The sequence below is a fragment of the Anopheles bellator genome, chromosome 1 (genome assembly GCF_943735745.2).
Source record: "Anopheles bellator chromosome 1, idAnoBellAS_SP24_06.2, whole genome shotgun sequence".
Classification (NCBI taxonomy): Eukaryota; Metazoa; Arthropoda; class Insecta; order Diptera; family Culicidae; genus Anopheles; species Anopheles bellator.
Genome location: NC_071285.1, coordinates 25,943,948 through 25,964,610, shown reverse-complemented (window position 1 = coordinate 25,964,610; position 20,663 = coordinate 25,943,948). Strand labels below are relative to the sequence as shown.

The 20,663-nt window shown below is 50.8% G+C and overlaps 4 protein-coding genes across 5 annotated transcripts; 3 read left to right on the top strand and 1 right to left on the bottom strand.

Annotated features, from left to right (window-relative positions):
• The first annotated feature begins 213 nt into the window (after positions 1-213).
• Positions 214-4,819, top strand: LOC131215307 (uncharacterized). Its single transcript, XM_058209697.1, has 3 exons — positions 214-3,510; positions 3,585-3,788; positions 3,860-4,819. The coding sequence occupies exons 1-3, from the start codon at positions 214-216 to the stop codon at positions 4,721-4,723; spliced, it is 4,365 nt and encodes a 1,454-aa protein (XP_058065680.1). The 3' UTR covers positions 4,724-4,819.
• A 178-nt stretch (positions 4,820-4,997) lies between these two features.
• Positions 4,998-7,987, bottom strand: LOC131205288 (uncharacterized). Its single transcript, XM_058197327.1, has 4 exons — positions 7,881-7,987; positions 5,561-5,936; positions 5,209-5,491; positions 4,998-5,134 (listed from the first exon to the last, which is right to left on the bottom strand). The coding sequence occupies exons 1-4, from the start codon at positions 7,885-7,887 to the stop codon at positions 5,012-5,014; spliced, it is 789 nt and encodes a 262-aa protein (XP_058053310.1). The 5' UTR covers positions 7,888-7,987; the 3' UTR covers positions 4,998-5,011.
• A 1,640-nt stretch (positions 7,988-9,627) lies between these two features.
• On the top strand, positions 9,628-15,068 carry LOC131216005 (general transcription factor IIH subunit 1). Of its 2 annotated transcripts, XM_058210404.1 has the most exons (6): positions 9,628-9,728; positions 10,951-11,523; positions 11,597-13,081; positions 13,360-13,535; positions 13,635-13,756; positions 13,984-15,068. In XM_058210404.1, exons 2-6 carry the CDS (start codon positions 11,370-11,372, stop codon positions 14,000-14,002), a joined length of 1,956 nt encoding a protein of 651 aa, XP_058066387.1. In that variant the 5' UTR covers positions 9,628-9,728; positions 10,951-11,369; the 3' UTR covers positions 14,003-15,068. The 2 variants fall into 2 exon arrangements, with proteins under 2 accessions (XP_058066387.1, XP_058066394.1); XM_058210411.1 differs by having other exon boundaries at positions 13,635-15,068.
• A 431-nt stretch (positions 15,069-15,499) lies between these two features.
• On the top strand, positions 15,500-20,242 carry LOC131215306 (uncharacterized). The gene is made up of 4 exons (XM_058209696.1): positions 15,500-15,593; positions 15,663-15,995; positions 16,062-16,555; positions 20,171-20,242. The coding sequence occupies exons 1-4, from the start codon at positions 15,500-15,502 to the stop codon at positions 20,240-20,242; spliced, it is 993 nt and encodes a 330-aa protein (XP_058065679.1).
• The last annotated feature ends 421 nt before the right edge of the window (positions 20,243-20,663 follow it).

Sequence of the window (20,663 nt, the reverse complement as noted above, 5' to 3'; positions counted from 1 at the left end):
ACGTTGGCAGGGTTGCGTGTGGTATCTAAAAAGTTGTGAACCGATAACCGATTCGGGTTCGATTGGTGTGTCGAAACGTACACAAACCGTGATCGGATTGCAGATTCAGATTCTTTTGCAGGGATTCCGGGCAAGATAACAAACTTCCGAGCGTTCTTTTTCTGCATCCGTTGCATCCTCCGTTGCGTGCGCAAAGATGCCAACGCCTGTACTATGCATACCGCCGCCAGTGTTGTAAGTGGCCCATCCACCGGAAGGCACTCGAAGCAAACGCAAGCTCCTACCGCTACGGGTGACGCTGCCAGGCCGGCTCTCCCTCCGAACGTGAACAGTAGGCCCCACGGGACGCTGACCGTTCGATTCGGCAGTTTCCGGGAATCTTCCGGGGCTGGCGTGCGGTGGAACAGTGCCAAGGTGTACGTGAGTGTCGATTTGCAGCTCATCTGGTGGGGCCAGCAAACGCCTAGCAGCTCTTCCGGTGGTAGTGGTGCTGGACCACTGCTCCACTGGGAGCAAGGAAACGCCCGTCAAAACGGGGCCAGTGAGGTGGTCTACGAGGTACGCACCAGCCCAGAACTCTTCCGGCGGTATCTAAAAAGTTGTGAACCGATTCGGGTGCGATTGGTGTCGAAACGTACACGAACCGTGATCGGAACGGCCCAGGTGCAGATTCCGGGCAAGATAACAAACTTCCGAGACCCGGGATCGGTTAGCCCAACGACGACGACAGTAGCACAAGCGTGTGGGGAAGTGCACAGCGTTAGAGGTTTCTGTCTCGGGGAGGTGTGTTTGGAGCTTTCGTTGCAGTTTGATCGGAAAAGATCTGCTACTTCCGGAGCTGGTCCAGGTAAGGAAAACGGCAAAATGTTGCTTGTGGAGCAGAAGCCAGCTTCGCCCGCTCTGATGCCGCTAGCAGTCGAAGGAAAGCCAGCACCATTGCATGAATCCTCCCAACGTACACTGCCAGCGGCAGGTGTTTGTGCTGCGAAGAAAAGATTCCATACGCTCGCACCGGACGCACGCCAAAAGATTCTCGACTACCTAACTGGGCGGCCGATCGACGGTGATGGTAGCAATTCAGAACTGTCCGCACTAAGCGAGATATGCTCCGTGTCACCGGCAGAAAGTATGCTGGAAGCATTGACACGTTACGATCAAGCACCGGAACCACGGAAGCAAACCTATCTCCGTGCAGTTGATTGTGTCCGTGTGCTGGTGGAGAATCTCAAATTTACCCGTGCTGGCCAGAAGGAGATACAGCATCGTGCCAATCAGCAGCATTTGGCCATGTTTGGAGGCGGATTTGTGGTGCGCATGAAGCTCTTACCAACGGCGGCCAGGTTGAAGTTTACTTCGACAGCAGTCAGCGAGACGGAAGTAGTTTTCGACGCGAAACCGCAGCAGACACGCTTTGGTCTCCCGGAATCCGCGACCGGTGAGGGTTTGCAGTTCGACTTTGCGGTACATCTCAACGTTGGGAGTTTCTACAAGACGCGCCTCTTCTTTCTTGGCTCGGCCAGCGTCACGCTACAGGAGGTGATCGAGGGAAGGTTCGCGTGCCACAAGCGCTGCCCAATCCGGCTGGCATCGGATGATATCCTTCTCGGGACGCTAACCGTACGGTTGGAGTTGGGCAGTCGCGGGATACATTTCGGACCGGAGTTGATCGATGCCGTGCTTATCGATGGCGGCAACGTGACGCTAGAGAGCTCCGAAGCTTCTTCCGATGGCGAGAGTGTTGAGCCGAGTGTTACACCGGAACCGATACCTTCGGTCATGCACTGCCAGCACAAGCATCACCATTGCCACGGAAGCGAAGCACGTTGCGTTGATCGATTTCCGTGCTACGTCAGCAAATGCAAGACTGCGATGACTGACCCGGGTGATAATCAAAGCTCCAGCGGCGAAAAAGATACTTCCAGTCACAATCAACCGACGCGGCAAGATGGAGAAGGTTCGGGCGCCTCGACGAATGGCGGCGGAGGCGATCAAGATGAGCAAAATAGAAATGCACCTCAGAAGAACGATAGGCAACCGGAGCCGCCGAATGCCATGGAAATCGATGGTTCGAAACCAGAAGTGCAACAAACGAAGCTATTGCACGGTTTGCTGTACCTCGGCCAGCTAAAGGATCGCAACCAACCGGTGGGGGAACATTTTCTAGCACTGCAACCGTTTTGGACCGACGAACCGTCGACTCTCACCTCGGAACTCTGCCAGCCGGAGGGGAACTTTGATTACCTCCGTACGTTTCCCGTTATGGCCACCGCCAGCTTTCTCGAGCGTGTCCGCAATCAGCACCTAGCGGTCGAACTGTGGCAGAAAGCGCCCGGCGAGGGTGAAAAGCTGGTTGGCGTTACACGCCTACCGCTGCATCAGTTCTACATCGCGTTCCGGGATGTGCAGCTGAGTGACCATTTGGCTCACGCCCGCCTTCCGGTGATTTCAATTGACGGTTGGAGCGGTATTGGATCTCCTCTGGCATCGGAACCATGCGGTCAGCTTCAGGCCGTGCTTGCGATTGGCACCGAAAGCCAGATCGAACACTTCCGCCTAACGCGATCCCTGCCGATGCACACTTCCGGCGATGTGCCGCGTAATCGACTCCCGGCGATCGAGACGCCACGGATTAACCCCCGGTCGGACAGTAAGTCCATCCAAACGGTGAGCTGCGGTGGTGGTACCAAGCAACCGCAGAGCTCTGAAGTGGCCAACATGCTGTCGGCGTTCATCGAAAATCTGGCCCAACGGCTTCCAATTTCCTCCGAGCGTAGTACGGCTCCGAGTTTTGATAACAATTTATCCAGCGTTGAGCAACGCCCGGTAGCCGGATCGCCACACTCACAAGCGAACCGTCCTCAGCTACGCAAAACGGCCGATCTGCTCGACAATCTCCAGAAGGCGCTTGCCCAGCGACCCTCTGCCGCCGCCTTGGAGGGCTTCGGAGCACTCGGGTTGGGTTCGGCCGCCTCTCTGCTCGGAGCCAGCACCACTCCGGCGGATCAAACACCTCCCGCTGCCGGAACCGATGAAACACGCATTTCCGCTGCGGGGACAGGGGAACCAGTGGCACCACAACATCCTACACCGGTGGTCCTAATGGAAGCTTCGGAAAGTGAGCAACCCTCAGCCGAGAAACCGGCTCCACAACCAATCCCAGCGGTCAGCACCGAAGATTCCTCCACGGACGGTGTGGAAGAGGAGTCGTGCAAACTGATCCGATTGTTGATCGAAATCGAACGGGCCGTCAATCTGCCGCAGCTAACAATTAGCAAAAAGTACGCCAAGCGACAGCACCACAAGAACCGCGTTCCAAACGTTCCGGAGGCGCTCGTGCTCGAACCGAGCGCTTACGCCACGTTCGAGGGTCACCATCTGCGGCCGGGGACGGCGAATACGGTCAAATCACACGAAGGCATCGTCTACACCACGCACGTCATCGAGCGGAACTGTGCCCCAGGGTGGCAAAAGCGCTTTGAGGTGCAACTACCCAGCGATCTGATGACCAATGTAAGGATCCTGAGGTGCCTAGCGAAAAAGAACGTGCCCGATCACCAAATGGCTTCCATTTCCTTCCTCCACAGGACGAGAAACGGTTCATCGTGAAGGTGTGGCGGAAGGCGGCCCTAAGCGATGCGCCGAAATGCCGGCTGTTGCCCGCCCCCATGGAGGACGCCGTAATCGGGTTCTGTGCCATCGATCTGAGTCTGCTGCTGTCCGGATTGTCTTGCATCCTTGGGTGGTACAATATAATGGACTTTTCCGGGCGCTGCAACGGTCAAATCAAGGTAATAGACGGGCAAGGTTAGCTTTATGCATTCAATCGATTAAAGTGTCCCTTTTCCTCCATCGTTCGCAGATCTACATAAAACCACTCGAAAACGTGCAATCGTTCAAAGTGGCTGAAGAGCAACAGAACTTCCGTCTACCGTTGTTGATCGACGTGGACTGCGGACCCACGATGGGGCTCGATACGTCCAGCAACACGTCGCTCAGTCGTGCGCTGAAACGGAAATTCATCGAGCTGGAGGAAATCACGGAGCGGCTAAAGGCTCGCCTGTTCGATGTGACCGGTGACGACGGTGATGACGACGGTACCGATCCGGACGATCAGTTCGAACGCGATCTCAACACGGCGGCCAGCGAAGACGATGACGATGCTGTCGATGATGATCAGGATGCGTGGGCCGGTGACGAGCAGCTGGAGGACTCTTCGAATCGGAAGCGCAACAGCCAATACCCGAACGGTGCGATGACTATCACCACCAACACCTCGTCGTACTCGATGTGTGCCACCGACCGGAGCAGTCTAACAGGCTGCTCGAACCGTGCTTCGCGGTCTCGGGACGAGTCTCCTCCGCCGCGTCCTTCGACGTCGCAGCTAGCCGAACTGCTGCAAAGCCACGACATCGACACGCTCATTAATCCGGCCCTTTTCAAGAACTTTCTCCTTCCGTCAACCTCCGAATCGACACCCGTTCTCGATGGTGGTGAAACGGGCATCGATGCGGACATGAGCGATGAATCCTCGGTCGGCTGTGCGGCCGGTGGAGATAGGGTGAAACAGATAGCGACGGCCCTGCAGCGGACCACCATATCCGATACGATCCGGCCCGGGGAAGCACAGAGCAGTACGGTGATGGTGCCGGCCGAGGGCGACGGTAACGGTGGACCATGCCGCGAAGCACCGGAAGGAGAACCGATGAAGGACGTAAACAAATGAATCTAAGGTTGGGAATCTCTTTGCACAAAAGAGGTGAGCCAGCGACGGCATTTCAACTTTACTCGAACCTACTTTTAAACATCCAAAAACCCTTTAAACGCGTGTTTCAAGGAAGATATTTTTAGTTTTTAGCACGATGCAGAAGCGAGAGGACGCGGGTTGACGAGACAAACCACTCACAGCTTAATTATGCACGATAGTAATTGTATTGAGTTCTAGTTGTAATAAACGTAAATTCATCTAGCAATAGGATAAACGAGATAAATTTCATCCCTGGCGCAACACAAGTCACTCGAACGCGGACAGATAATTTTCCAGCCGGAACTTTCGCTTCAGCTGCTTGTTACTGATGAACTGTATCGCGGCGTTCGTTTTGTCGTGCCGATGATAGTACGAGCAGTGCCGGACACGCTGCAATCGCAAACCGGAGAAAGAAAAGGGAATATGGAATTTGCTGTGTGTCCTTGTCCTCCACCCACACGCACCTTGTATTCCTTCAGCGCCTCGAGCCGTTTCTTTTGTGCGGATTTGTTCTTCGCGCAGCAGTTCCGAACTTCGTTCAGTTCCCGCACCATACAGCGCCGGCAGAGACACCGCTCCGTCCGCAAATTCTTCCAGTAGTCCACCTCCGGGCGTTCCTCACACCGCTGGCAGCGATCAAAGTTGTCCGGCCGACAGAACGTTCTCGCGGCCGGCATGATCTTGATCGTGCCCCCGAACGAATGGCTCCGAATGTCCTTTCGCACCTTGAACAAATACGTACCAACCCTTGAAAAGACAAAAAGGGACAGTCAGAAGACGAAGTTGGGGAATCCAGCACTTTCGTTGTAACACTACCCAGGAGTGATCTGCAAGTGAGAGGCTTTCTCGCGATCCACGCCACTTCCGAACGGTTTGGCACCAGGTTTAACCGCCGGCTTTCGGATCAGCTCGTATTCGCCCACTCCGGGACTGCTGGCAACCTGGTCAAAGTTGAAGCGCACTGCGGTCGCCGCCAGCGGTCCATAGCCGCGCTTACTCACGTTACCGGGAACACGCGGCCGCGGTGGTGTTAGTTCCGGTGGTGCCTCCTGCGCCTCCGGTAGCACTTCCGGTTGGACGCGCCGCATCAGGGGACTAAGTGCAGGACCTTCCAAAGGCACCGTTTCCCGCTCGATACCGGAACCGAAGCAAATCCGTGCCTGGGGTGGCCGTTGGATGACGTACTCGAAACCTGAGGAAGACACTGGAACGGATTAAGAGGAGGCGAGTAGTGGATTCGTATTCTATCGTTATCGGACTGAACGGTGCCATTTTGATCGCAAAAGCTAGCCCAAGTTTAGGAACCGAATTCGAACCGAAATCGTTGCACCGTCCAAGGATCAGCTGATATTCTTTGCGTGCTTCCCGTAGGAGTAACCGGGCGAACTCGTTCACCTCAATCATCTCGGGTGAGCCGCTTCCGATGTGGCCTCGCCGAAGGTCCCAGTCAAACTGAGCGGCAGACAGTTAATTCTTCTGGCCCAAGAACTCTATTACAACCGACCGTCAGACGCCCGTCCTCGTACTTTCTCCTCCTCCTCGTGGCCGGGGAAAGTTACAACCGGAAGCACGTGGAAGTGCCCGAGGAAGTAGTTCGGTTCTTATGCCGCGAGTGTGATTTATGCTACCTTAAGCCGTACCGTAACATAATCATTTTGAATCCTTTTCATCCCTCGACAGGGCCAGCGATTTTGGCCGCGAAGGAGGAAAGCGTAGCCATGTTTTGCACACAGCAATGACAATTGGAAAACAGGAACCCCCGCGAAGGACGGTGGGTTTTGGGGAAGAGAAGCGGACCGAACGAGCGATATGATTGGATCATAAACTATGACCGTGTTTGTAAATGCAAACTGAATGAGAAAGCGCCGGTACTCCGTGCATATGTTTAGTGGGGCCGAAAGCGGGGACCGGCAAGGCCGAACCCCATCATTTCGGTTGATGAATGGGATACTTAACTTGCTTTGAAAGCACGCGTCTTCCGTTGAGCAATTCATTCGTTGTTGATTGATTTTATTACAGCGATGGAACTCGAATGTTTATGGCTCGAATGTTGTTTAAAAATGCAATTATAATTTGTATCGAGCGGTTATCGCGGTTATTGGAACGCAGCATGTAAGCGGAAGCTTTAAGGCTTTAAGAATTGGTAAAAGTCTTCTTCAAATGATAATACCAAAACCGTTGTATCCTGTGCACTGACCTCAGGCACAGCGCAAATGGATCCTAGTTTACTCACGTTTCTTCATGCACAAGTAATATTCTAATATTCTTCCAAGTCCAATAATTTGTCCACGTGAGTGAAATCCTATGGAACCACATCCTCCAAAATATCAAATATACGGTTTTGGAAAGATACCTTTAAGGCGGTAATCATTCCACGGATTGCTAGATTCGCAACGTGGACAATTTCTTGTCAAACCTCCAGATTTATAGCTTCATAGCTTGAGAGATTCCTTAGCATGCTGATGTATGTTGGAGAACCATGGGCAAAAAGTCGCCGCCGAGAGAAGCGCGATTGCGTGACAATCGGTAACTTATTGCGACCTGACCGTACGAAAGCCACCCAAGAAGGAACCAACAATCCTTCGCACGCACGGTGCTGAAACGTGGTGTGTCCTATCCGCCGCCACCTGAGCCACAGTGGCTTGGAGTGCTGAAGAATTCGATAACGGCCCCGGACTCAGAATTCGTTGTCCTGCTGTGCGCCACGTTGCTGGAGCTTCATTTTTAATATGCTATTCATGGAACCACAATTCGGAACCGAAAGCTAGACCAGAATAGGTCGATTCGTAACTCTTTGCCTCAGACCGCGTTTCAGTATCCTCCCGGACAAACGGATGGCAGTTTTGTGCGCCCGACCGGGCGTCGATCAATTGTGATGATTAAAGCTCCACACCAATTAGCGGATGGCACGCGGAACACTACGTTTTTGGGAACTTCATTTCCCCGACTTATCGCGGGAAACAATTTACGGCTGCACGATGATGACTGACAGGCCTAATTTGCTCGTCCTGACGACAATTTCACCCGTCTTTTTTTTTCATTTCCCTCACTTAATGAGCGCGTTGAGCTTTCTTCGTGGCAATCCGAACTTCCGACTAATGGAGTTTTGTTTTCGGGTGGAAAAGTAATATTTTACCTTCCATTTCGAGTCCGCTGCGAAGGGGGGGCTTCGTGTTTTGGAGTTTCCGGAAAATTTAGAAAGTAAGCAAATCCACTTCGAATTATGCACTAGTGAATTGCGGCGCGTTCACAACTCATCGCGACCCGCTGCACAAACTTGCGAATATCCCTTCCAGCTGGGCTAAAACCACAATCAATTCTGGTACGACGAGCCGTTAACTGTGAGAGAGCTTCGCGGCGAGCAACAGTTTTTTCTTTGTTGCTTCGATGCGCCTCCAAATGGCTCGTTTCGAATTGCCCCAAGGTGGTGGTGGTATAGAGAGAAAAAATGTGCATAAAAGTCCCCTTCGCGGGTTTGCCGTTTGGTTTGGATTGGGCCAGGACAGCTAAAAGTAAACATTGTTACAAACTAACTTCTCCTTCTTGCTCGGTACGGCCCGCAGGGACAATTCGCGGGTATAGGTGTGTCCTTTGTGTCCTTCGCCTACTTATGGTGGTCTCCGTCGTTTACTGTGCCACGCGAGAACAGGTGATTGTAGTTTATGAATGGAATCGATACTGTGGGGTCTGTTTGGTATTGGGGATTTTTTTTGTTATTTTCTCGTATTGTATGTTAATTAAGCTAGTAATTAACAATAGTCCTTACTGTTGAAAAACTTGCACCATGTAAAGTAAGTTCATTTCCAGAATTCTATGTTGTATGAACAAATAACAAAATTTTGCATTAATCCAGGTTCGGTATCTTGTTCGTTGCTCTGGAATGCTATTTGAGACGCGTTTATCAAAAAAGAAGAGAGTTTAACATTATTTGTCTAACGAATATTACCAAAACATTCGAATTTTCATTGCGAGCTGCTCGACCTGTCGCAAACCAATAGGCACATGGTACTCGAATCGCCCACCTTTCGCGTCATAATGAGTACGTTCAGCGATTTGCAAACATAATTCACACATTTTACATGCTGAAAACAAAACCATTGTTCTTGCGCTGTTTGCGAGCAGTAAACACTATTGATTTTAACGATAAAAATCGTCCATTTAGCCGAATAAACTCTGCACGCGTTATGGGTCATGGGTGTAAGTTTGCATTAGCCCGACGCGGTGTTGTTCGAATGTCGGTTATCGGGCAACACTTGTGCCCGATTCGAGCACTGTGCCCGAAAGCGACTGCTCGACTGCACTTCGGGTCCCGTTCGGGCAAACTTCGGTTCCTGTTCGGGCGAATTGGCACTATCAGCGAATCCGTGCTGAGGAAAAATCCACAACAATTGGCGCTCACGGTAAACAAACAGGGTTTTAGGGCCATTTTTAACTGATTCTACCCGCAAATCATATTATAAGAAAGCCAAAACCTTCAATGTGGTGCTGGCTAGTTGGTACGAGTAGTTTATCAGCAAAATAAAGCAGCATCAGTAACATAAGTAGGCTAACGAAATGGCTACGCGAGACGCTCGTTTTTGGCCCACAAACCCAGGAATAAAGGTGCATTCGCGATGGAACAGCAGCAGAACGGAGTGAAGTAATATTGGAACGCACCAAAGGATCAAAACACCCTCAACTGTGCCAAAAAATCGTGATAACACCGAAAAATAAAGGCGCATCGCCACTACGCGCCGCAATACTGGCTTCGGGCGCACTTCGGGCCGGATTCGCTGATAGTGCCGCTTGGCCAAGCGGCCAGGGAGGGGATCCGGCAGTTCTAATTTTACCATTTGGTATTTCTTGAATACGAGTAACGACGGTGTGCGATGTGATTATGTGTTGCGGGCCAATAAAATGAAACCGTTCCCACTGACAAAAATTGCACATGGCGGCGGTGCGACATCGTCGAGCAGGCTCTCCGTAGAAAAGCGGCCGAAGACAGGTAAAAACCGGACGGTTTCGGACCGGATTTGCGGGCAAACGACGTCGGAATGGTCCGGGAACCGGGGTGCGATGGAGTTTGGCCAATTTTCCGCGCCGATCGCGGCGAAAATAGTGAATTAAATTATTTTCGCACCCACCGAACGCCGTCATTTGCTCTAGCGGTCGGTGGCACAGTGTGCTCTGGCGAGGGTTTCCGGCATTTCGTGCGGGTTCCGGAATCGCAATTGAACGGGTTTCGAGAATGCGTGATAGAAAATAAACTAATTTCGTGTGAAAATAATGCTATGCGAAAGTTATGCAGTTGCAACCAGTGGAACTCGGTGAGCGATAAGCTTTGAAGCTCTGATGCGGGTCGACGCGAAACCTTGGCACAAATTACAGACGAAAAAAGAAGTGTCGTGTGAAGATGAAGTTTAATTTACTGCTAAACCTAGGCACCCCCATGGCAACCCGGATCCGTGTGCAGTGAAATCAGCCGCGGAGGATCTATTGCGATGAAACTATGTTGCGATAGGAGAGAAGATGGGGCGATTAAGCGAAAGCGTTCGCTGGTAATGTGAAACGAATCGCTCGGAGCTAGAATACGGCTTCATGGTGTAGTGATTTTTTTTTATTGGTTGTTCAACCATTGTTGGAATACTTCCTTCACAGCCCTTTGTTTGATCGAAATGATCTTTCAGTATTCGAGTGGGTTCATTTTTCGTCAAACGCATTCGCTTTTGAGTACAATTGGAAATTATTAGCAGAGCTTGTAACTTGCTGAGTGCGGTGGTATGCGCCGTTGGTGGTGGTATGCGGCGTCTGGCATCACTCCTACACATAATAAAATCCGCTGTTGGTGAATTTTCTTGCTCATCATCGCCGTCGTCGCGGCCGCGAAATTCTTTCTATTTTTCTGTTGCGAGAAATACGACCGTCAAACCATTGACCCCGTTCACAAAGAGCCCTTTCGATCGCCCCTTTCGTTGGCGATAGTAATGCGTGTGGACTGATTAATATTTTTCACGTTCTTCTCAGCAAGCCGTTCCTAGATGCAATATTACCTCCTAGTGAGTCATGCAACAGCCACAATGTGATGCGTTCTCGTGAATTTTCTCTTGTTTGCATGACCGAGGGCGGACATCTTGGTTGGCGTGAATTATTTTCTTTGCAAATTCAGAATGTTTAATGAATGTAGGACTATGCTAATGTACACTTTTTCTAACTTACATCCTTTTCAGACCATCCATTCCAATTTGAGCCTCCTTAGGCCGACGGCCGTGCCATTAATCTAAGTAAACCTCTCTGTGTTTGAGCGCAACAATCAAGTGTACACTGCAACAGCATACATTGGCTGCATAAGTTGCTCGAGTTTGACTCGTACAAAAAATAATAATAGGAAAGCACCTTTCGGCATGGAGCGATGCCCGTAGGAAGCCTTACCGCTACACGAAGTGCATATTATAGAGGATCATTAGTGTCAATTTGGCACGCTGTAAAATTTGCCTTCTGAAGTAGAGAGGGCTAAAAGTTTTAGCGACTTCCTTGGGAGATCTATAGCTAAACACGCCTGCTGCGATACGCAGTTCCCAGAAACATCCGGAGCAGCCGAAGGCTTGCGGTATTCAAGCTTGCAAACCACTTGCGATTTCGTACCAAAATGACTACCACACGGGAAGATGTCCTGCTGCAGATGGGTGAGGTCCGCTTCAAGAAGGGCGATGGTACGCTCTACATAATGAATGAGCGGATCGCCTGGATTGCGGAGCATCGCGACACGGTGGCCGTTTCGCATCGTTTTCAGGATATTAAAAGTGAGTAACCAAGTCCGCTGCTGGCGAAGAGTGTCTGCTTAAATCTTTATGTCGTGGTTACCTCTTTTTGCAGTGCAAAAGATTTCCCCCGAGGGCAAACCGAAGGTGCAGCTGCAGGTCGTGCTGAATGATGGTAACAATTCTACGTTTCATTTCGTCAACCGACTCGGTGCGCCAGCTCAGATGGCCGACCGGGACAAGGTAAAGGAGCTGCTCCAGCAACTTCTGCCAAACTTTAGGCGTAAGATCGACAAAGAGCTCGAGGAGAAGAACCGCATCCTGACCGAGAACCCGTCACTCCTGCAACTATACCGTGACCTCGTCATCACGCAAGTTATGACGAGTGAAGAGTTTTGGGCCCGCCACGCCAAGGGACACATGCAGAAGGAGCAAACGGTGAAGCAGGACATTGGCGTTTCGGGTGCGTTCCTGGCCGACATTAAGCCACAAACCGACGGTTGCAACGGGCTGCGCTACAACCTGACGGCGGATATAATCGAGTGTATCTTTAAGACGTACCCGGCCGTCAAGCGAAAACACACCGAGCACGTCCCGGCCAAACTGACCGAGGCCGAGTTTTGGACCAAATTTTTCCAGTCGCACTACTTCCACCGCGATCGCATCGTGGCCGGCACGAAGGACATCTTCACCGAGTGTGGTAAGATCGATGATCAGCAGCTGCGGCTAGCGGTGCAGGAGAATCTCGGTGACCCGCTGCTCGACATACGCGCCTTCGAGGATAATACACTCGAGGAAGGGTTTTGCAGTTCGGCCACCTCCAGCCGGCATTCGACCGTCAATAGTGGCAACATCGTGCACCAGAGCATGATCAAGCGTTTCAATCAGCACTCGTTTTCGGTGCTGAAAACGTGCACCGACGTGAAGACGCTCAACTGTGGTATCGGAGCGATCCTTTCAGCGACACCGACGGTCGGTGCACGTGATAATACGGCAAACGGTGGACCGATGTCAAATGGCGGCGGCGGAAAGGATCACAACAACGGCGGCGACACGGTTGGTAATAACAATAACAATAACGTGGTGAATGGGTTCAGCAAAAAGGATAAGTCGCACAAAAATGGCAACAATCATCATCACCCCGGGACCGTGAACGGGATGGACCATAGGAATGGCGGTGGTGGCGTTGCAACCACCAATGGAACGTTCGTTGAACCGACGATCAAAAAAGCTCGCATTCAGGCCAAAATCACGTACGATGATCTAGAGGGTGACGAAGAGGAAGAGCAGCGGAGACAGCGGGTGAAGCAGCTGAATCTGACCAAAATCGAACGCTACCTTCACGGGCCGGTTCCGGCAAGCGGCACTTTCGGAGAGCACTCCGGGATGCACGGCGGAGAAAGTTCTTCGGCAACCGCTGGAGGTGTTCTGCATGATTTCGAAACGATCGATGCGATGATAGTGGACGCAGCGAATAACGCGTGGAGTGCCAGGACTCCTCACAAACTCCTTGTTAGTCCGGCTGCCGCCGTTAGCGCGCTGGGTGATCTTAGTCCAGGTGGTGCCCTTATGAGAGGATTCCAGGAGCAAAGCCTTGCACGTAAGTAACTGCTGCTGTTTTGTCGCTCCCTGTCTTTCGTCTCTCCTTGATCCCAAAGTGTTCAATCACAGCTAAACCCCCCGGTTGTCGGTTGGTCATGGGCAAGGTATATAAAAACTTCAACTTCCACGCGGATCGGTCAAACCATACCGGCGAACCCGTACTCTTACAACAGACAAATCACTTTTGAAGACATTTCCAATCAACAATATTTCTGGTCCCTTTTCGGTATGCGCTCATATTTGTATTTTGATGGTTTCCTTTCTCTCTCATAACAGAGTTGGTCCCTCCCGACATCGAGAAGGAGGTGCGTAATCTCTACCTATCGTTGCTCGAGCTGCTAAAAGAGTTCTGGAAGTGCTTCCCGCCGACTACACCACAGCTTGAAGCGGAAGCGACGCGCATGCACGACATCCTGCAGCGCTTCGCGATGGTCAAACTGAAACCGTTCGAGGTAGCGTACTCAGCGGCGATCATACACCCAACGGATGGCAGGGTTACAGATTTCTAATCATAAACCACCCTCTCTTCCTTGCACCCCCGCCTTTCCCAGGACCGTGCCATGAGAGAGCTGTTGCCGTTCGGTTCCTCGTTGACGCAACACCTCAACCAGCTGCTTCAGTCGGCCAACCGTAAATTTGCCACGTGGCAGGACCGTCAGCGACGAGCGCACAGGTAGCAGAGCTACTCTTAGCTGCCTTTTTGTGCCGATATTTTTCATCACATTTCCGATCCGCCTACACCACCACCACCTCCACCGCTCCAGTTAGTCAGAAGGTCTCTGGCATCTTCTTCGACCTCATCACCAGCGCCACCATTCCTATCATCGTCCGGCTGCCGATAGTAGGAATTAAGTTGTTTATTTTTTCATTTTGTTGCCGGTTGCGGATCCCATCACATAGCTTTCCTCCCTTCCAATGAGCAGCTTTGTAGAGAGAAAGCGAAGAGGTAATCACGGAGCTCTCGAAATGTGCCTGTCAATTCTATGCTGGACATTTCTTCGATTTGTATTCCTACGGCTGCGGGAATTGTTTTTGTAACTGTCAACAGGATTCACGGAACGGGTTGAATGTAGTCTTCTTTCAGTTAGGAACACAAGTACCACTTTACGCAAAAGCACAGTTTTGTTCAGCATTGTCAGAAAATGTAGAGAATAGTAATAGAGTGTCTTGGACGCTGCAATGCAGATAGAGGAACTTCATTGCTGCAGTTTAATGTTTTCATTAAACTGCTTTACTTTCCCAAACAAAACATACATTCTTATAACATAATTTAATTACTATTATCCATTCTCTCCGTTATCATCGCCAATCATTATCGTTAGTTGCGCTTCGAGCTTCACCGTACGTTAGAGACTACGCAAACTATCTTTTTGAGGCAACACTGCTAAGCAAGTCAGGAGCCCAACTTTTCCCAGCCCCATTGTGGATCCTTGAGTCGGACTGAAAATACGTTAGGTGTAAAGCAGAGATGGTTGTGGTGGTGGTCAAACTAAGAGGAAGTATGGTTCGTGTTCGAAACACACCGAAACAGTTGGGATGAAAACAGAAAAATGACTGAATGAACTGCCTGTAGAAGATTTAAAACACAAATCAAATTATAAACTAAACTAACCCCGCAAGTTCACCAATAGCGCTCGTGCTCCTTAGCAAGCTTGGGCAGAGTACACGTAATCATCCCCATTGAAGCAAATAACTCCAACCAACGGTTAGTGCCCATGCAGAAGAATTGAGGAATTATCAAGAGGCAGAACCATATCCGGGAATTGACCGTGTCAGATCAGGGCAGCAGATACAGATCCTACGTGTGATATAGTGTGGCGACGAAAAATTCCATTCAGAGAGAGATGCGATCACAATGCGCAGTAGGAACCGAACCGAACGCAATCGGATCCGATGGCGGTTGTACCATTGCAACATACGAGGTGATCAATAAAGAACTAGTGCCGGATTTTCTTCCTACGCGCACGCGCGCACGAGGAGTTACAGGATCGAATGAAAATCAAACTTAAACGGCGTTTTATTCGAACTTTCGGTCGCCCGGCATCCGACGAATGGCAATTACTTGCGAAAGAAAATCAAATCTGATTCCAATAAGCGAAGTTACTGTGTAATTTGAGCCAGCGCGTCGCGGGATGTTACTTCCGTTTCAGAATACCGTTTCTCTGGTTCATTTGTCATCCACGCGGTCGTTTTCGGTCGCACCAACTCAACTCAACTCACCACAAACGTCACGCGTTTGACGCACCAGAGCCGGTTGACGCACGCACACTACGTTACACTACAAACGTCAAATGTGGTTATCTCGCTCTAGCGTCGGATGTCCCTTTTCCGTTCGTATGTCATAGGCGAAAAAAAAAGCTGGGCCCCAAGGACACGAAAGAAATGCTTTGTCTCCTGCAACCAGACTACCCCTGGAATGCCGCTGGATTTGCGGGTAGTTTTTGATGTGCCAACAATAATTACCCCAATACAGGATATCCAGGGGGGTCGCTACTGGCACCGTGGTTTGAGTTAGTATGAAGATGAATCCATCTTATCTTTTGTTCACTCATTTGCATTTTCATCACTATCTTTTTCAGAGAACGGACTGCGGGAAAACTATAACAACAAAAGCGGCGCTTCACGTGTCGAGATCGACATACACTTTGATGAGGTGCCACTGTTTGTATTTCCGCGAAAAGTAGTAGCTTGGACCATCACAGGAAGGGTACAAGACCCGCAGGTAGTTCAAACGGAGCCGTTTTCGATCGGTCTATATGTTGGGGAGAAACGGCCCACAAAGATGGAGGAGTTCCTCACGCCGTTCGTGACAGAGGCAAAACAAATGGACGAAGAACAGATCGCCATCAATGGGGCCGCAGTGAAGATCCGCGGATTTAACAGCGATGCCACAGCCCTGTGTCTCGTCAAAGGTAAGAATTGCCAGGACAACGGCAGTGATGGCCTGATTTACCATAATGGGGTTTTGTTTTTTTCAGAGACAGTAGACCACCACTCGCAGATGGCGTGCCACAAGTGCACGGTTGTTGCCCACAGCAAGGGCAAAAGGATGGCGTACCCTATGCAACCGGCTGAGGCAAGAACGAACGAAATGTTCCGGCAGTTACGATATGGCAACCATCATCTGCACGAAGACGTTGGCGAGCTTGGAAACCAGGAAAGGGTACCAAAACGATCGGCATTGTTGAACTTGACGCAAATTGACATGGTGGAAGATTTCATGGTAGGGGACGAGGACCACCTACTACACGCCGGCCTTATGCGTAAATTGCTCTTCCATTTCGTGGAAGGCAATGGTAGTAACGTACGAGCAATGAAAAAAACGACGTTATGTAACTTGAATGCCCGGTTGCAGGAAGTTGAGCTACCATGCGAGTGCTCGCCACGGCGCTTCCCTGAGCTAACCACGGATCTGTGTAGTTGGAGTTTGAACCGCCACCATTTTGGACATTTGCTAAAGTGGGCAATGAACGTGGGCATTGTTTTTAAGGATTTTTTGCCCAAAACAATGATATGTACATGGCCCTATATTTTGGAGTTTGCCTTTTAAGTTCGAACTATCATAGGGCTAATTGGGAGTTCGCGGACACGTTTTTCCAAGACTTTCTCAGATTGTACCAAGAGAACTTCGGAATAATTGGTTACAAATGCCACTGCCTCACCCATCTTGTGAATGAGGTGAAAAGGTTTGGGCCTTTGGTGCGAAATTCGTCCAAGCTATTCGACAGAATGCTGGCACCCTTGAAGGAAATGGTGGACAAGTACAGCCATGAAACACTTCTGGAACAGGTTGCCAGCGCACTGCTTGTTCGGGAGGCTGCTTTTAAACAGTCCGGAGATCCTGTATATCCCACTGTCAGCAACCAACAAGCTAATGGCACCTACCTCGGGGTGATTGTTCGTGAAGGGCTCACCCTAGCAGCCAACAGTCCTTCTGACTGTTGGCTTCTTATCAAATCCGAAGAGCCCTCCGCAGATCCCCGGGTAGTGAAGTTTTTATCCGCCTCCATTGCCCCGTTTTTGGTAACAGCGGTTCCGCTAGAAACCCAATCGGCCATTTTCATGCCACGTACTGATGCAAACCCTCCCCTGGCCAAGGAACTGAATGTGTTTAAGTCTTACGACGACATCAGCACCCTGAACTCGCCAAAACAGGATATTCCCCTGAAGGATATTCTGTGTAAACTGGTGGTGGTGCCGTTGAAAAACGGAACAGCCTTCGCTCCAATGCACGAAACGTTGCCAAATTAAGTGACAATTTAGACAATTAAGTGTACAAGTAGTATGTAATATATAAGTATAAGTATAGTATAAGCATAAGTATAATATAATATTCAGAAGTAAGAAAGTAGGTAGAAAAAAATGCAGTTGGGCGTACAACAGCAAATTCAAACTTCAAACGCGAAACATCGCATCGAATCGAATTTCCCTTTTCACTCGTGAGAATTTGGTCTCAAAAGGGAATTTGAGTGAGAAATTTGACTTATCGTGAGAAAGAAAGGGAATTTCGCTTCGGGAACCGAACAAAAACGAGAGAGCCAGGCAAAAACCAGGGACCGGGAACGCCGGGTCGAAACGTCTGACGTCTGAGACTGACAAAAAGGAAACAATATTTTCCAAAAACAAAATAATGAAAAATGAAGGTGGTGCTGAAGCGAGCGCTGCGCGTATGGTTCATGGAAAAGCCCGTGTGTTAGTCCGTAGTAGCGGCAGCGGTATCAGTGAAAATCAGGAAACGGAAAGGTAGCGACCGTTTCGGTCCGTGGTCGATTGTAGGCTTGTTTTTACGATTATTTTCGCCCGGCCTACTGTGAGAAAAGCGGTTTGGTGCAGACATTTCTTCCGCGTCCAGCCCCGTTTCGGGTGGCCGGGGGCATAGAATGAAAATTTTCCTCTGAAGTGGGTGCGCGCGTGTGTGCTTGCTTTCGGCGGCCAGACCGAGGCCAGCGAGTGCGTTTGCAGAAGGCGTGAAACCGCGAGAAGCAATAGCCGTGGTTAGAACGTTGGAACTGTGTTCTCCTCAATCCGCCCGCCCGTCCGTCCGAGTGTTTGTGTATGTGTGTTTGGCTGCATCGTTAAGACTAAAATCGGTAACGGAGCGGCGGCATCAGCGTTTATCAGCAATCTACGGTGGATAGCAAAACGAAACCCCAAAACCGCATATGGTGGCCGCCAGTGGGGGGAACAAACTGCCGCATCGGAACGGCACCCCTTCAGTGTCGCTACATAGAACTTTCCCGTTCCTTAATGCATTGGAATTGGCCCCACATCGTGTGTGGCAGTGAAGAAAATTGGTATCGCACGCATTCTTGGTGACCCCGTGAGAAAAGAAAGTGCGTTCACTGCGCTCGCTCAGAGCTCACTCGCAGTCGCCGATCATCTCACTCGCGCGGGGATTCATCTCGCAACGCCCTGGTTCTTGCACTCTCTCTCGCTCGCCCACATCACTTTCTCTCTTGCACGAACGCTCGGCCTGGCGGTGCGTGATCCTGGGGATTGACCAGCAGCAGCAGCCGTCATCGTGAGACAGTTTCCTTTTGCGGCAGTGTCGATGCCCGGTCGGTCGCGCGTTTTCATTTTTCCAGTGCGTTGCCAGAATGTGCGAATTTTCGCACTTTTCATCGCCACCATCCGACGGTGCCGACGGCGGCGAGTGAAAAGTGAAAAACACCCGGAAAGCGGAAACGAGTTGCTCCCAGCAGATTGGAACACCCAAAATGGGGCAACACAATCGAAACACCCTAGCACGGGCAAGAGTGAGACAGAGAGAAAGGGAGAAAGGGAGAATGAGAAGGTTTCTGTGGGTGTTACCGAAAGAGAAAAGGCAGCCAAAGAGTGCGCCAGCCTGCTGCTGAGAATGGCGGTGATCATTGGTGATGATGATGATGGGGATGTTGACACGAGCAAAAAAAACGAGAGTGAAAAATCGGAACATATTTCTGGCGTCGCCGCCGACGTCGGGCGGGGAATGCTTACATTTTAGGGCTAAATATAAGAGTCCCGCAATTCTGGTTGCCACCACTGATTCTGTGACGATCCGGCGTTTCGGCACGGAATTCGGTATAACCGCCACAATCGACCGCCCGCCTTCCGCCCTTCTGGCCCCATAAGGATGCTCTCGCCGGGCCTTGGAAGGAGTTGAAAAGCGAGGCGGAAGGTTCCAGTGTCTTCGTCTCGACACACGCGCGTCTGCGAGCGTCTGGTGAATGGGAGGGCAACACAATTTCGAATCCATCCCGAGCACGGAACATCTGTGATATCATCGCACGCACGCACACACGTTTTTCACGCGTCTGGCACACACGGCGTGCGGATGGAAAAGTGTTACCCGAAATTCAGGCCACTCGGGGTGGCCGCTTCGTACCGTCGCTCTCTGGGCGGCAATTAAAATGCTCCATCATTTCTTCGATCTCACAGAGGCACACCTCTTGGGCGGCTCGCGCCAAGATAATCGTCGACGGTCGGCCGCTTGAATACCTCTTCCGCTGTTCCGCCGGGTCTCAGACGCTACCTTCATTTTCTAGGATGCGTTTCGGATGTTTTTTTCGCCTTGGAATGGTCAGAATGCGGTCGTTTTCGGTCGATGGGAAAAATCATCTTTGGACAGTCGGCAGAAAGAGAGCGAGAGCGATAGAGACTGGGCTGAGACACTGGTGCCGTCGCGTCGCGTGTGAGACAATGCTTCTTTCGGAGGAAAATAGATCAACTGGTAAAAAGGTGTTGTACAGACAATGTTCGAAAGATACCGGAAAAAGGACGAACGGTCGTGGCCAGTGTGATTGCGGGTAAAGATATGGTACAGTTCAACGATACCTGAAGGATCGCACGCGCTGACCACTGTTGGGTTTCCCTTTGACAGCCGCAGAAGCTGTGCTAAAAAGGTCCTTTTCCACACCTTTGCGCCCAACGTCCGGGGCGAACCTTTAAGTGATCCTTAAAGTAAAATGACCCAGAGGGAGAGCTATTAATCTTTGGCCGCATCCTGGGCCTGCTTTGGGTCGCCGGGGTCCCAGGGAACAATTTCATTCACCGTCGTCGTCCCTGTGGCTCATATATTTTTGAGGTTCATTTTGTTTTTTCGTTTTAGCCTGCTGCGATCGCAAAGCCGGAGCGACAGAAGCGCGAAGTGACGAAGAATCGCTTCTCGGTGCGTTCGTGAAGAATTGTGAAAAATCGCGCCGGAGAAGGAGTGCACATCGAATGCTCACCGAAACGAGGACGACGAACATTGTTTATGTGTATGTGTTTGCGTTTGTTCTGTTGTGCGAGCACCATTGAGGCCGATGCGTGAAGTAAACATCGGCCGTAAAGCATAAAGATCTCATCGTTACGTACTGCACCACAAAGAGCAAGAGAATTCAGCCTACTTCGCGTACACGAAAAGCGGTCTCTGGCTCACGAAAGCGATGATGGCACGAAAAGTGGTGCCGGAACACTCAGTGCGGGTGGTGAAAGTGTGAAGAAAAGTCCGGAATCTATGTGACCGGGCTGGGCCCCCCCGCCTGACCCCCGGTTGGCCGCAGTGTGTGAAGCCAAGTTGGTCAAAGGGGTGCAGCCAAACCGCGCATCGGGCGCAACTC

Excerpts from the sequence above, each read along its gene's own strand:
- LOC131215307 (XM_058209697.1), top strand. The coding sequence starts at position 214 with ATGCATACCGCCGCCAGTGTTGTAAGTGGCCCATCCACCGGAAGGCAC. Across the intron at positions 3,511-3,584 it reads CCAGCGATCTGATGACCAAT|GACGAGAAACGGTTCATCGT; the intron begins GTAAGGATCCTG and ends CTTCCTCCACAG. Across the intron at positions 3,789-3,859 it reads GCTGCAACGGTCAAATCAAG|ATCTACATAAAACCACTCGA; the intron begins GTAATAGACGGG and ends CATCGTTCGCAG.
- LOC131205288 (XM_058197327.1), bottom strand. Across the intron at positions 5,492-5,560 it reads CACTTGCAGATCACTCCTGG|GGTTGGTACGTATTTGTTCA; the intron begins GTAGTGTTACAA and ends TGTCTTTTCAAG. Across the intron at positions 5,135-5,208 it reads AGGCGCTGAAGGAATACAAG|CGTGTCCGGCACTGCTCGTA; the intron begins GTGCGTGTGGGT and ends TTGCGATTGCAG.
- LOC131216005 (XM_058210404.1), top strand. The coding sequence starts at position 11,370 with ATGACTACCACACGGGAAGATGTCCTGCTGCAGATGGGTGAGGTCCGC. Across the intron at positions 11,524-11,596 it reads TCGTTTTCAGGATATTAAAA|TGCAAAAGATTTCCCCCGAG; the intron begins GTGAGTAACCAA and ends CTCTTTTTGCAG. Across the intron at positions 13,082-13,359 it reads CCAGGAGCAAAGCCTTGCAC|AGTTGGTCCCTCCCGACATC; the intron begins GTAAGTAACTGC and ends CTCTCATAACAG.
- LOC131215306 (XM_058209696.1), top strand. The coding sequence starts at position 15,500 with ATGCCGCTGGATTTGCGGGTAGTTTTTGATGTGCCAACAATAATTACC. Across the intron at positions 15,996-16,061 it reads AGCCCTGTGTCTCGTCAAAG|AGACAGTAGACCACCACTCG; the intron begins GTAAGAATTGCC and ends TGTTTTTTTCAG. Across the intron at positions 16,556-20,170 it reads TGCTAAAGTGGGCAATGAAC|CCTGCTGCGATCGCAAAGCC; the intron begins GTGGGCATTGTT and ends TTTTCGTTTTAG.